At 39.6% G+C, this 12,566-nt stretch overlaps 3 protein-coding genes across 4 annotated transcripts; all 3 read right to left on the reverse strand.

Annotated features, from left to right (window-relative positions):
* Window positions 1-1,482: 1,482 nt before the first annotated feature.
* Window positions 1,483-1,876, reverse strand: LOC137957078 (polcalcin Syr v 3-like). Its single transcript, XM_068804783.1, has one exon. It carries the CDS (start codon window positions 1,824-1,826, stop codon window positions 1,581-1,583), a length of 246 nt encoding a protein of 81 aa, XP_068660884.1. The 5' UTR covers window positions 1,827-1,876; the 3' UTR covers window positions 1,483-1,580.
* Window positions 1,877-4,208: 2,332 nt separating this feature from the next.
* LOC137955566 (ras-related protein RABA6b-like) lies at window positions 4,209-5,644 on the reverse strand. Its single transcript, XM_068802565.1, has 2 exons — window positions 5,268-5,644; window positions 4,209-4,645 (listed from the first exon to the last, which is right to left on the reverse strand). The coding sequence occupies exons 1-2, from the start codon at window positions 5,483-5,485 to the stop codon at window positions 4,216-4,218; spliced, it is 648 nt and encodes a 215-aa protein (XP_068658666.1). The 5' UTR covers window positions 5,486-5,644; the 3' UTR covers window positions 4,209-4,215.
* A 3,013-nt stretch (window positions 5,645-8,657) lies between these two features.
* Window positions 8,658-11,660, reverse strand: LOC137955564 (probable serine/threonine-protein kinase PBL23). Of its 2 annotated transcripts, XM_068802564.1 has the most exons (7): window positions 11,393-11,660; window positions 10,811-11,280; window positions 10,251-10,502; window positions 9,997-10,163; window positions 9,805-9,884; window positions 9,552-9,699; window positions 8,658-9,128 (listed from the first exon to the last, which is right to left on the reverse strand). In XM_068802564.1, the coding sequence occupies exons 2-7, from the start codon at window positions 11,199-11,201 to the stop codon at window positions 8,790-8,792; spliced, it is 1,377 nt and encodes a 458-aa protein (XP_068658665.1). In that variant the 5' UTR covers window positions 11,202-11,280; window positions 11,393-11,660; the 3' UTR covers window positions 8,658-8,789. The 2 variants fall into 2 exon arrangements, with proteins under 2 accessions (XP_068658665.1, XP_068658663.1); XM_068802562.1 differs by lacking the exon at window positions 11,393-11,660 and having other exon boundaries at window positions 10,811-11,382.
* Window positions 11,661-12,566: the final 906 nt, after the last annotated feature.

Genomic DNA, 12,566 nt, shown 5'->3' on the forward strand with positions numbered 1-12,566 from the left:
CCTCCCCTCATCACCACCGAGCCTCTACCGTCCGTTGTGGCCGCTTTCGTCACTGTCGACAGTTGCTCACTGACCGCCTTCCCCGCTGCTCTGTTCGATTGCTTCCTCCCCTAGTTTGCCTTCACCGTTACTTCCGTCGCCGTCGCTTCCATCGCAACTGTCAACCCTGACGATAGGTCCTCGTTGGTGCTGCTAGACCCCCTTCTCTTCACGTCGTCTTGGCGGAAAACCAAATATCTAAATTAGGGGAGAAATAATTTTTCCCCTTGCACCGGAAGACATCATACGAGATCATAAGCAAGTGAAAAAAAAAAAACTCTTTCTTGACCTCCGACTGTCCCTTCCTCGTGGCTCTTTAAAAGACTCAAATTGTTTGAGGTACTCTCTTAATACTAACTCCACTCAAGTTTTTCAGAAAAAAAAAAAAAACCAGATTGGTAGCATTTTAGAACCGCTACTGTATGAATCCATGCTTCGAAGAAAAAACGAAAATGGGCATACAATTAAGTATCGAAAACCATTTTTCTTAAACTTTTTCTCTTTGATTTGGTTTTCTAATCCTTGAATCAGAACGATCTGATTGAGTACAAATGGACAAAACTAGTGTTGCTTTTCAAATAAATGTTTTTGTGTTTGATTATTGAATAAATTTATACATAATTATACAGTTTTTATAAATAATTTTATGCATAGTGTATAGATAATTTAATGCAAAGTTAATATACAGAAGTTATGTCCAATTTTAAATAAAGGTTATGTCCAATTTTATGTAAAATGTATGCATAATTTTATATACAATTTATTTATTATATTTTATGCAAAGTTTTAAATATAGGTTAGACCTCGAACTCGATAAAAATTATTGGGATCGAGCTCGATTATAATTTTAGGTTCGAGACTAAACTCGGCTCGAGATCGAGTTCGAAATATTTAAATCAAACTCAGCTCGAACATAAGCAAGTCCGGGCTCGGCTCGATGCCAACCCTAGTTACCAGTCAGGGTCGGGTTTAACGATCTAAATTTTGGTGTCGAGGATAGGTACGGGTTTGGATCTAGGTAAACCCAACCCTTGTCCACCCCTAGTTATTAATGATGCCTATCCAATTTTTACTTTTTATCATTCAAATTAAATTAAAAAACTTACAAATTATTTTTTAACTCTAATTTTATTTAGTTTAGGTTATTTGGATATTTTTCATTAATAAATAAAAATACCAACAATTTTTCTGCGGTATTTCCCTCATTTATATTCAAACAAGTAAGTTTTTTATAATGTAAGCTTGGAAATAATCTATGACATGTAAATTTAATCTTTATGGTATCATAGAATTGAATCACCACCCCGCAACAATTAATTCCCACTAAAGTCTATTGAATTACTGCTTAACTCTTTCTTTCTGCCCTTCAACCATCATTCGAATCGAAAAATAGAGCTTCTAATCTACAATGCATAAATTTTTTAAAAAAAAAAATCACAGGAGGAAACAGAAAGAAAAATCATTTGGAAGAAACTCGAGAGAGGGACCAGGAATCAGAGAAAGAAAAAAAAAAAAAAAAAGAGATCTACAACAAGCCCAGTTCAGAAAATTTTGGCGACATCCTTCATAAGTCCTCCATTGGCCTTGTAAAAATCCAAGAACTCGTTGAAATCAATAAAGCCGTCGCCATCCGTATCAATCTCCGCCATCATGCGTTGGATTTCGTCGGGGCTAACGGACCCCAGAGATTTTAAAGCGTCGCCGAGCTCGGACGACGAGATCTTACCGTCTCCGTTCGCATCGAACCGTTTGAAGATCCTCTCAGCTTCGGTCATGTCGATTGCCATTTTGATTAATGAAACGGGGGAATGCTTCTTTCCGAGCTCCTCTGCACAAAGAGGTTTTTAAACGAGAGGAGAGAGGAGTAGCCGAAGCTTCGGATTCTCCATTAGACTCGAAAGTCGTTACTCCGGCACTCATTGTGGATCGCGGGATTCCGAAATTTTTGCTTATTCCGTTTACGTATGGGTTCTGAGTCACCGTTTTTCGAGGCATTTGGGAAGCCTATCGTCTGTCAATGAACCACCAAAAAGTGCGTTTGGGTCCCGACGGTGGGTGTGTGACGCTCAGCCGCTCGGTGGCAAGTTGTGAATTAGGTTCACAATTTTATCTTGGATTGCTACTTATACTTTCAACGTGTTTGCACCTCAGAGTTGAATTACAACATTTGTTCCAAGTAGGTGCAAATACTTGGACACATAAAAGGGATTTTTAATCACCACTCGTCAATTTATCCAAGATTTAGGGTTTATAATTATAGAGTTACTTGTTTTTCAAGTGAAGCTCAATAATGACTTTTAATTAAGCAAATTAAGTACAAACGATTACAGCCAATTTTAAGGTGAATCTACTAGTATATTGAGTAGTTCAAATGGAAACCATTTGAAAAAAAAAAGCATTGCAAAAATGGTTTTGTATGAAAGTTGATTGATCAAGCACTCAAATTATAATTGGTAAAATAGATATGATTTGAAAATCAATCACATAAACAATGTGAGAAGGATTACGAGTTTTTGGCGTTTTGTTGTAATTAAATTTTAATACAATTTTAAACAAGTTTCGATTAAATAGAGAGCTCTCCAATGTTCAAAAAATAGTCATTATAGTTGAAAATTACTTTTTTTATCATTTAACAAAAAATCAGTCTCAATCAAATCCAAAAATTATGAAAAAAATATGTATTAAATATTTTTATTTTTTTTGTCGAATAGGGTGGTAGGTAATTTACATATTTTAGAGACCTATATCTCCCAATTTTGAACATGACATATTGGTAATTTAAATTTCTATAGCATTAGGCAAACTAAATCGGTAACTATTCTTATATGTGGTCAACTCTTTTCTTATGTTGATTAATTTTATTAATTTCTTTAATTCTATGTGGTTGACTCTTGTTTGTTCGTTTGATCACTCTTCTTCATTGAGGGGGGGCATCGTTTCTAATCCTTCAGTCTCTATTCGAAAGTGATAAGGGAACCGACTTCCTCGTATTTGGTGTTTTCATCGGAAAGAAGAAAGGAAAAGGACAATTCTTGTGGAAAATAGGAGTTCACAAGTGAGCTTGCTTTTATAATTTTATAAAATTATAAAATTTTAATAATAAATTATCTTTAAATTTTCATAATTGTTATTTTAATAAATTTCTCTAATAATACTTATTTTTTAATTATATTATAAAGTTATTTTATTTTTTAACAAAAGGTTAGAGACTATTTTGCTGATGGTATAATTTGAACATGACGGACCAGCATTTATGATCGTAAATTTGAAACAATTAATATAATGAATTGCCTCGTCTTCTTCTTCACGCTTCAAAAATTTCAGTGTTCCTGTTAACAAATCTGGAACGAGATCTGAAGCTCCAATTGTAAAACAAAACAAAAGCAAAAAAACTTCATAACGGACACCCGGATGTGGCCATTGAGTTCTAAGGCTCAACGGACCAGGGGAATTATCAGAACACAAAACCGAAAGCTCACTCGAGAGATGCTGCTGTTACATCAAATTTTCAGAATAATACTTTGGAGACGTCCTTCATGAGCCCAGTGTTTTTCTGGTAAAAATCCGTGAATTCTTTGAAATCAATATACCCATCCCCGTCCGTGTCAATCTCGGCCATCATGCGTTGGATTTCGTCGGGGCTAGCGGATCCCAGGGTGCGCAAGGCGTCGCCGAGCTCGGACGATGAGATCTTACCATCTCCATTGGTGTCGAAACGTTTGAAGATTCTCTCGATGTCAGCTGCCATGTCGGCTTCCATTTTCGTTGGTGACTAAAGGGTTTTCTTTGCTTTCCCTTTCTTGCGGGGCGAGGGCTCTGTGATGCACTGGTCTTCAGTATGGAGGGGGCGACAGGAAAGAGAGAGAGCCTTTTAAAGAACGCGGGAGCGAAGCAGAGTCGTTGTAAGGGCCGGTTCCCCTATAGATTTGGACTACCGGCCTTCAAAGCGGATCCCGGGTAAACTGGAACCACTTCCGGCCAATCAATTCTTTCCTCTGCTAATCGTTGCTGAATTTGTCAATATGATGTAATCGACTGCCAAAAATAGCAGAGCAGTTGAAATTTTCTTTTTAAGAAACGGTGAGATCTCTCAGAAGTGACATCAATAATCATTTTTGCTATATTGAAATCTAACATTTTGGATTTGCTGTAAATTGTAATCACAAGAATCAAATACTAAGAACAACAAGTGGTGACCCTTTTGGTTGCAGAGACTTCGTCCACAGTCAATATAGTCACCCCAGTCCGTGGTGTTACTGCTTGAACAGCTTTAGTGTCGAGGCTCTTCTGCTTTAAAATTTCGCGAATTCGAGTAATCATTTGAAGAAACGCGTCTTCGACGTTTCTGTTCTCCAAAGCTGACGTCTCCATGAAACACAGCTCTTCTCTCTCTGCGAGGCTCTTTCCTTCTTCTTCTCCAACTTCTCTCATGTGAACCAGGTCCGATTTGTTGCCAACAAGTGCTATTACCAGAGTCGGATCAGCCAACTCTCTCAGTTCCCGAATCCATTTCGGCAGGTTTTCGAAGGTAATCCGCCGTGTCACGTCGTAGACAAGCAGGGCACCCAAGGCGCCTCGATAGTAAGAGCTGGTGATGGCCCTGAATCTACAAAATCCACAATGGAGAAATGGAATCCTATCAACAGAAGGTCGTTTGAAGAATTAAGTGAGGCGAGACGGTGTCAAGAATTAGGTATTTAAATTAATAGAGAACCCCATTGAAGTCAAGTACTCCACATGCCCTCACTGTTTCAGGGGTGTACTATATGCTGCAAAGTTATTACTGCTACCCAGTAAGAATTCAGTTTTTGGATTATCACACCAAACAGAGAGAGAGAGAGAGAGAGAGAGAGAGAGAGAGAGAGAGAGAGAGAGAGAGAGAGAGAGAGAGAGCAATCGAATGTCTTTCAGAAGAAATGAGTACAGAGAACACGCTTTCAGGGGTCCCGCACAAATGAATTTCGAGGAATACCCAGAAAAAAAATGCCTTTGCATTGATTCCTTCATTCATGGCGGTTCCCCTGTTTTACTCTGATTTTGGAGGGAGAGATGAAAACTGATAACTTTTTAACTTTACAGCAGGAAGGTGATAATTGCACGTTTTACGGAATTTGAACACAGTGCTAGCATGGTCGGACAGTCAACCAAAGGCTGATCTCGAGGTATTAACTTAACCTAGGAAGCGATTGAGAAAAAGGGTTAAAGACAAAGACTCGGTTAAGCCATACCGTTCTTGGCCGGCGGTGTCCCATATCTGTGCTTTGACAAGTTTATCTCCAATTCGAACGTTCCGACAAGCAAACTCCACTCCGATGGTAGGCTTGGAATCGAGGCGGAAGTCGTCTCTGGCAAACCTAGAGAGAAGGTTCGACTTACCGACGGCAGAGTCGCCAATCATCACTGCTTTAAAGAGATAATCGCACTCGTCGTCCAAGGCTTCACCCATCTTCAATCCCGCCTCCAACAACAGCAACACAGAAACAGCAGCAGCAACAGCAGAAGCCAAAAAACGAGGAAGAGTGAAGAAGAAGAAGAAGAAGAAGAACCAATAACTGTAGAGGAGGAAAGTATCCTGCGGGAGCTCGAGAGATAGAGATGAAGAAGAAGTTGGATGTCACACGTCACAAAATTTAAATATATACGCATCAGCAGCTTCCTCTAGGCGTTCGGGTGGGTTGGAGATGACAAGGACTAATTTTAAAGGAGGTCCTGCTGTAATCTATCTACCTTCAAAATCCTTGCTTTCCCCCCCCCTAATTTCATGATTATCGGAATGGGTAGTCTCTTGAAAACTACAGTAAGTTACCTTTTGTCTGTTTTTGTCGATTGGTTTCTCTACCTCGATACTGACTCGGTTGAGTCACTCAGTGATGAAGGATGAGTGAGTGATAGCCATAATGACAAGTGGATTCATTATGGATACCATTAGAGTGGGGTCTGCCACTGTTTGAAGCTCCCATGCACGCGGCACGCCTTGGAAGCTCCACTCTTAATATTTTGGTTGCTTTCACTCCCCACAGCCATTATTATTGATGGGTCGTCCCTATTTACGTCCCCATTTCACATGGGATGTTGGATAATTAGCACCTTCTAATTATCCTATTTTTTAATAAATATTAGTAAAAATACCCAACTTTGATCGGTCGACTTCACATGTACAATGTAAGATGACACACTTGTTTTCAATTAATTAGTTTTTTTTTTTTTTTATATATTGAATGGAGGGAAAGGAGCATCCTCCTCCTTCCCTCTCTTAGTTTCAAACCAGGGAGAAGAGATAAGGCCACCCCTCCTTTTCTTCTTTCCACAAGAAAAAGGTAGCCCATCCCTTCAGTTTTTGCACAATTAGGAAGCATTACTGTGTAAAAGGAGTGTAGGATTGGGCCTCTCCTTGGAGGGAGAGGCTCCACCCTTCCCAGGCTGTTACATTGGAGGAGATGAAAAGGCAACCACCTTGCGAGGGAAAGAGGAGGGAAGGAAGACACCGTCTCACAAATTATAAATAAAATTTCTTAAAAATTATAAAGAGTTATTAAGTAATTTAGTAGTTTTAATTTTTTCTGTTTATTAATAAGCAAAAGGCACCGTCTGACAAAGAGACATGATGCATTTTCTTATAAAATATGATAAAAATATTAAATAAAAATTATAGTGAGAAAAGAAAATTAATGATAAAATAATAATAAGGCCCCGTTAGTACCCCTTGGTTGGAAATTTATATCTCAGGAAAAAATATAAATATTTTTCCTAGGATACATGTTTACAAGAAATCTTCAGATTAAATCTTATTAGTGCCTTACTAGAAATTTTTTTATAAATTTTTAATGAAAATTAAATGGACTTGTTAGTGCCTTTTTTTTAGAGAAATAAATGGAAAATAGTAAATCAATCTCATATATTACCAGCTTATTCGATTTTTTTAATAAAGTAAAATATCACATACAAAATTACCATAAAAAATAATTTATACTAAAAGTATTACAATATCAATTGTCAAATACTTATTAAAAAATTTCATTTGATTTTCTAGCTCATCTTGCATGAAAAATCTTAGGTATAAAATTATATGATTTTTCTGTTAAAATTTTCAGATAAAAAATTGTTTCCAGGATATAAGAGGCACTAATGTATTTTCTACTGGAAATACCTTTCCAGTATTTTCGGGAAAAGACTTTTTGAAGTGCGCTAAGTGTTCCAAGTATTTATAGAGTACTTTCTTATAACACCAAAATTAAGTATAATAAACTTATTCGAAACCAAGTTTTTAAGCTATTCGAAATTTTGAACGATTTTACCTTTAAATTTTAAATTTCAATAAATTTCATCAATAAATACTTGTAAAATAAAAAATTTATTGCCAATTTTAATATCGATAAATTTCATCAATAAAATAAATTTCACATGTTTGCATTGAGTTTTTTATAGGCAATTTTTTCTATATTTACAGTAAAATAAAAAAAAGTTATGAGAAAAATTATTAGGAGAGGAGATGATTATTATATATGTTAGAAGATGGGCCCAAACTCACATGATCAAAGAAAACCTACTTATCCAAGTGTATTAGAAGAACCCATAAGACTAAAGAAGACCTACACATCCAAGAGACCTGGGAGATGGGACATATATCAAAGAGAAGTTCACATAGTGATAGTAGAATGATAAATAAAGAGTTAAAGTTTCCTAGGTATAATTGTAATATTATAATTTTATTAATTTATAATAGGAAATAAGTCCATAACCTTTCTTCCGTTAGCTAAATCCATAGGGTATGGCCCGTAGCGCACGCAAGAATATGCCAAAAAATCTATTGATCGTGTTCGTTTTTTCCTCGGAGAGTAAGTGATTTTTTAAGGCGAAGATCTCCATCTGATATGGGCAGAATGGAGACATGGCAATGAATTACCCAATCTCCAAGGGGTTGCCGGATGAGAAATTCAAGAATCAGCGAGGCTTTGCGCTCATCCATGGATGAGAGAGATGGAACCTCCCCCTTGGTATCCACCTGGTCGTAACATGTCCGCTGGTGGCATGCTTTTTGCTCCATATGACACGGGTGGCGTGCCATTACGGGAAGCACCCATTTCACAGTCCCATCTCCACCGTCTCCCTGCCGACTGACAATGGGAATTTGTCATCAAGATGCAAACCACGGGCAATGCTGTTCACTCTGATCTTGTATCTCCCAAAATCCACTGCCAGCTTTCTCTTACTAATCGCTAAGGAAACAAAACGGCCACGAGGATGGTTCTGAGATTCGTAAGCAGCGTAAGAAGAATAAATCAAAAGACGAATCCGTGCATGATCGCGTAGGAGGAGAAAGCTGCCATTGGCTCGCCTGGTTCTGTGGTCGCACTGGCATCGCGAGGAAGACAGAGATGCAATCCAGGAAACCCACGATATTAGTTTTGTCGCCGGTTACATGTTGCTTGGTAACGTATGTATTTCTGAGTCTTTGTTAATCGACGTAGCCACTTCAACCGGAAGTTGGAGCATCGCTGTGCCACAGATGGGTGAGTTGATCTATTTCTGATTTTTCTAGTGTGGTACAGAGAAATAAGATCCCCAAACCATAATCTCGTCGGAGGCAGGTGGGAGCCCAACTTCGCCAAGAGAAGAAGAAGAAGAAGAGATCATCTCTTAAGACCTCTCTGAAAAACGCAACTGTACAAATGTACCGCACCTCCGTCTCAGGAGGATGCTTGAAGCAGCAACGTATACACGAAGAACATAAAAAAATAAAAATATGCACGTCAACGACAATAGAAATCGTCGTCGTCAAAATCCGTGACCCCTAACATGGCCAGGGCCAAGTGGCTCTGCATCTCATTCCTTTTCTGCAAATCGCAAGATCGAAAATGGGAATAGACGCTGCCATGCCTAATCATACCCGATCTCCCTTCCATACTGTTCTTCTCTCCACGCAGTCCCGAAAGAACTTGCACGATGCTCGGCCTCCTCGATTCCTCGCTCGCTAGGCATGAACTCGCCGCCTGGATCACCCGATTTACTTGGCTCACATTGTGGGTAGCCCTTGTAAGGTGCGGATCCATTAACGTCTCCATGGCTTCTTGTTGCATCAGTGGCTTTGCCTGCAAATACATCCAAGCCTTCAGTTCATTTTATCAAGAGATAGAGACTGCTGTCTGTCTGTGAAAGAAAACTTAGATGCCTGAAATCATCACACCAGGAGCCCTAAACCCTGAACCCAATTACATAATAAAAATATCATTGAGCTCATTAGCAGACATCGTTTCACTTTCCAAATGTTAGGTAGTGGCATTTGTTTTGGCTGCTTTCATTCACTATTTATCGGGTCTCACTCAGAATGCATCATCATCCGCCGCCTTTTTTTATAATTATTTGATTAATTAAGCTACTATGATGGTCACGGGTTTAGTTTATTTATTGGAATTTAAGATCCGAATCTCATCCTATAGGATAAAGGACATCTGGTAGGGGCTTAAACCAAGGCAAAGTAACACATAAATGAGAACAATTGAATGAACACCTACCCATGCGACCAGGTTCTCTTCTCCAGCGGCTCCTCTGGTTTCAATGGGTTTCCGGCCGGTGAGCAGCTCTAATAAAACAACCCCAAAAGCATATACATCTGTTTTGTCCGAGACTTTCCCATGTTGGAAATATTCAGGAGCCAGGTAACTGAAAACCAGAAATGAAAATAATTGTTTAAATGGAATGAACAGAGGCGCCCGGCATCTGAACATGATCAAAAGAGTTTTTTTCTGATTTTTTCAAGGGGTTTACCCAAAGGTTCCTTTGACCGTTTTGCAGAGGAAAGGGACGGAGGGAGCAGGAGTCCATGTAGCCAATCCAAAGTCGCAAAGCTGAGAAAACATACAGAATTAGTTATCCTGTAAAAGAAAAAACGTACCCAGAAATAAATTATATTTTCTGGAGCAAGTCGGTGTTGGATTATGTTGAAAGACGAGGACTTACTTTGGGCGATTTCTTTGAGGTGAGAAGGATGTTAGACGGTTTAATGTCCCTGTGAACGACGCATTTCTCGTTTCCGTTGTGCAGATAGGCTATGGCTTCTGCAACTCTCAGAGCGACTTTGTACCTCACAGACCATGAAAGTGGAGGTTTCTTCCCTCTTTTCTTGCCTAAATCAATTCACCCATAGAGATTACCGTTAGAGTTTCTGCGGGTTTCCAACAAAAGACGAATCCAAACTCAGAAATAATTAATACCATGCAAATGGTGCTCCAAACTCCCTCCAGAAACATATTTGTATACAAGGAAAAGACCCTCTGGATCTACACAGAAACCCACCAAAGGAACCACATTAGGATTATCTAGGGAGCTTGCAATCATCAGTTCCCTGTAGAAGGCCTTGGCCGATTCCTTGTCTTCGTTGTCTAATCGCTTAATGGCGACAACTCTACGGAAACCTAACTTTCCTCTGAAGACACAACTGTTGGCACCTCTGCCCAACACCTTGCCTGCATCAAGTAAATCGGTAATAGATTAGTGGTTTGCAGAATTTTATTCAAATTGCAGCAGCACAGTAATCCGTCAACATTCACCCATTTATAATTTCGCGCTTAAAGAAAAAAAAAAATTGTGAAACTTTCAGACCGCAAATAACAGAAGAAAATATGTCAAACCATTCGTCCGTTCTTCCTACTGCAATTAGAAAATGTTAGTAGGCTACAGCAGTTAGAGAAAGCTTCTTGCATCATAATGCTTAATGATCCAAGAGCAAATAAACAGAGAGAGAGTGAGAGAGAAAGAGAAATGTGATCACTACCTCTGCAAAAATTTTCAGCAGCGAAGCAGATCTCCGCGTAGCTGAACCTAATCAAGCTCGTTTGCACCGAAGAAATACTTCTCTCAAGGATCCCAATTTGTCGAATTCTATTGGAATCAACAGACGAAGAGGATTCCTGCGAATTCTTCTCCAAATTCACCATAAGCACTGTCGCTGCTGCTGACGAAGAAGAGTTGAAGGCCAGCGATTCCAACTCGACCTGCGAGCCGAAGCTGAACCTGAAGGAGGAGTGCACGGACTGTGGGTCCGCGCTGTCTGCAACTGCTAGAGCAGAGTCCGCCAGGAGCCACGCCTGGTTGTTCTCGCCCTCCTTCTTCCTTTGCCTTCGGCTCAAACCCAGAAGAATCATCAAGCTCAAACCCCATAACATTTTCTTCTCGTCAGTCGCACAACCCACTTGAGTTTTTCGAGCCTTCCCCCCTATTTCCGCTTCGTTGGACTCACTGCAGCTGCTATGAACGCACCCCATTTGAAGAAATTAGGAGAAGAATGATGAAACGAGAACAGAGAGAACAGCAGACGGAAGAAAGAAAAGAGACGAAAGTTGCAAAAGGAAAGTACCTTGCTTGAGGAAGAGAATTTGGTACGGAGGTGGGGATTTATGCCATTTAATATTTTCATCAATGTACACAACTAATTTTCGGTAATAGAGGCTAATATGGTCCCAGTGGATCTCGATCAACGGAATTTATTTAAAGGGAAAAGGCTGGAGTTGGAGAGAAGCTCAGAAGGCGAGATTCTCTTTGCCTTGAGAGTCAAGTGGAGAGAAAGAACCCACAGAGAGAAACCAAACGAGCGAAACAGGTACAAAATGATTGTCCCTGGGTGTTTGGCGTTTAATTATCCGGGTTTACAGATGGACAAGAAGGCAAACAAGGGGAAGAAAACTGATCGGGTTCGGTAACCATCCAACACCTTCCAAGCCCAACCACTTATCTTCTTCCCTTCTTGTCTCTCTTATGTCTCTATTTGCCTCTCTGGCTGATTCTCTCTTCGAATATAAAGAAAGAAATGTTTCATCTTCTTTGGAAAAAGAACCCCAAATGCATTTCAAAAATCTTCGATGGGACCCAAAAGTGGGAGAGGAGCGTCTGTTCTGTACTTTAAACTCATTTCATCACCCAATTCTTAACGACATTATGAGATTCTGGGTCTCCCCTCTGTAGGCTGATAACCAGACGGAATATTGAAGGACCATTTAGCGAGTGAAAAAGTTTCTTTTTGACTACGAAAATGCCATTGCCTCTTTAAGCGTACCGGAGTGTGTGCCTTTCACTGTCCCTTTCCGCCCTTGTAATGGACGGAAGAGACCCAGAACCAATGTCGAAACGCTCGAATTAATTGAAGAGGCAACGGCATGAAACTTCACAGAGATCTGCAAATTAAAATTTGATGGAATTACTCAAACGCATGAAACTTGAAACTGGATCACCTAATGGAGGTCGAAAGAAGAAATGCTGAATTGATCCAATCACCCAATGCAGGAGCTACTAGACCTTTGTTGGAATCGTCACCAAAGAAGAAATCCAATGCATTACTCACCACCAGTTAATGCTGAATTGGGTTTTGCTTCCGTGAGCTTGAGGGATCTCCATTTTTAATTTTCCTCTCTGACGCATGCAAGCAAAAGGAGATGAAGTCATCGCAAATATAACTTCACCTGTTACGCAGCTGAGGTAAAGATCCGTGATTTCAACGTAAATGCCCTCTTTGGAGTTGGCTGCAATCTTAGATC

The sequence above is a fragment of the Aristolochia californica genome, unplaced genomic scaffold (assembly GCF_029961685.1).
Source record: "Aristolochia californica isolate CCGP_79_NKW_82.1479 unplaced genomic scaffold, dmAriCali1.0.hap1 SCAF_2, whole genome shotgun sequence".
NCBI lineage: Eukaryota > Viridiplantae > Streptophyta > Magnoliopsida > Piperales > Aristolochiaceae > Aristolochia > Aristolochia californica.

What these genes read in the sequence shown, in the direction of transcription:
- LOC137957078 (XM_068804783.1), bottom strand. Translation starts at nt 1,826, where the DNA reads ATGGCAATCGACATGACCGAAGCTGAGAGGATCTTCAAACGGTTCGAT.
- LOC137955566 (XM_068802565.1), bottom strand. Translation starts at nt 5,485, where the DNA reads ATGGGTGAAGCCTTGGACGACGAGTGCGATTATCTCTTTAAAGCAGTG. An exon ending in GACACCGCCGGCCAAGAACG is followed by an intron (nt 4,646 to 5,267) that starts GTATGGCTTAAC and finishes TGGATTTTGTAG; the next exon opens with ATTCAGGGCCATCACCAGCT.
- LOC137955564 (XM_068802562.1), bottom strand. Translation starts at nt 11,300, where the DNA reads ATGGGGTGCGTTCATAGCAGCTGCAGTGAGTCCAACGAAGCGGAAATA. An exon ending in TGCTGAAAATTTTTGCAGAG is followed by an intron (nt 10,503 to 10,810) that starts GTAGTGATCACA and finishes TACTTGATGCAG; the next exon opens with GCAAGGTGTTGGGCAGAGGT. An exon ending in TTTGGAGCACCATTTGCATG is followed by an intron (nt 10,164 to 10,250) that starts GTATTAATTATT and finishes GAATTGATTTAG; the next exon opens with GCAAGAAAAGAGGGAAGAAA.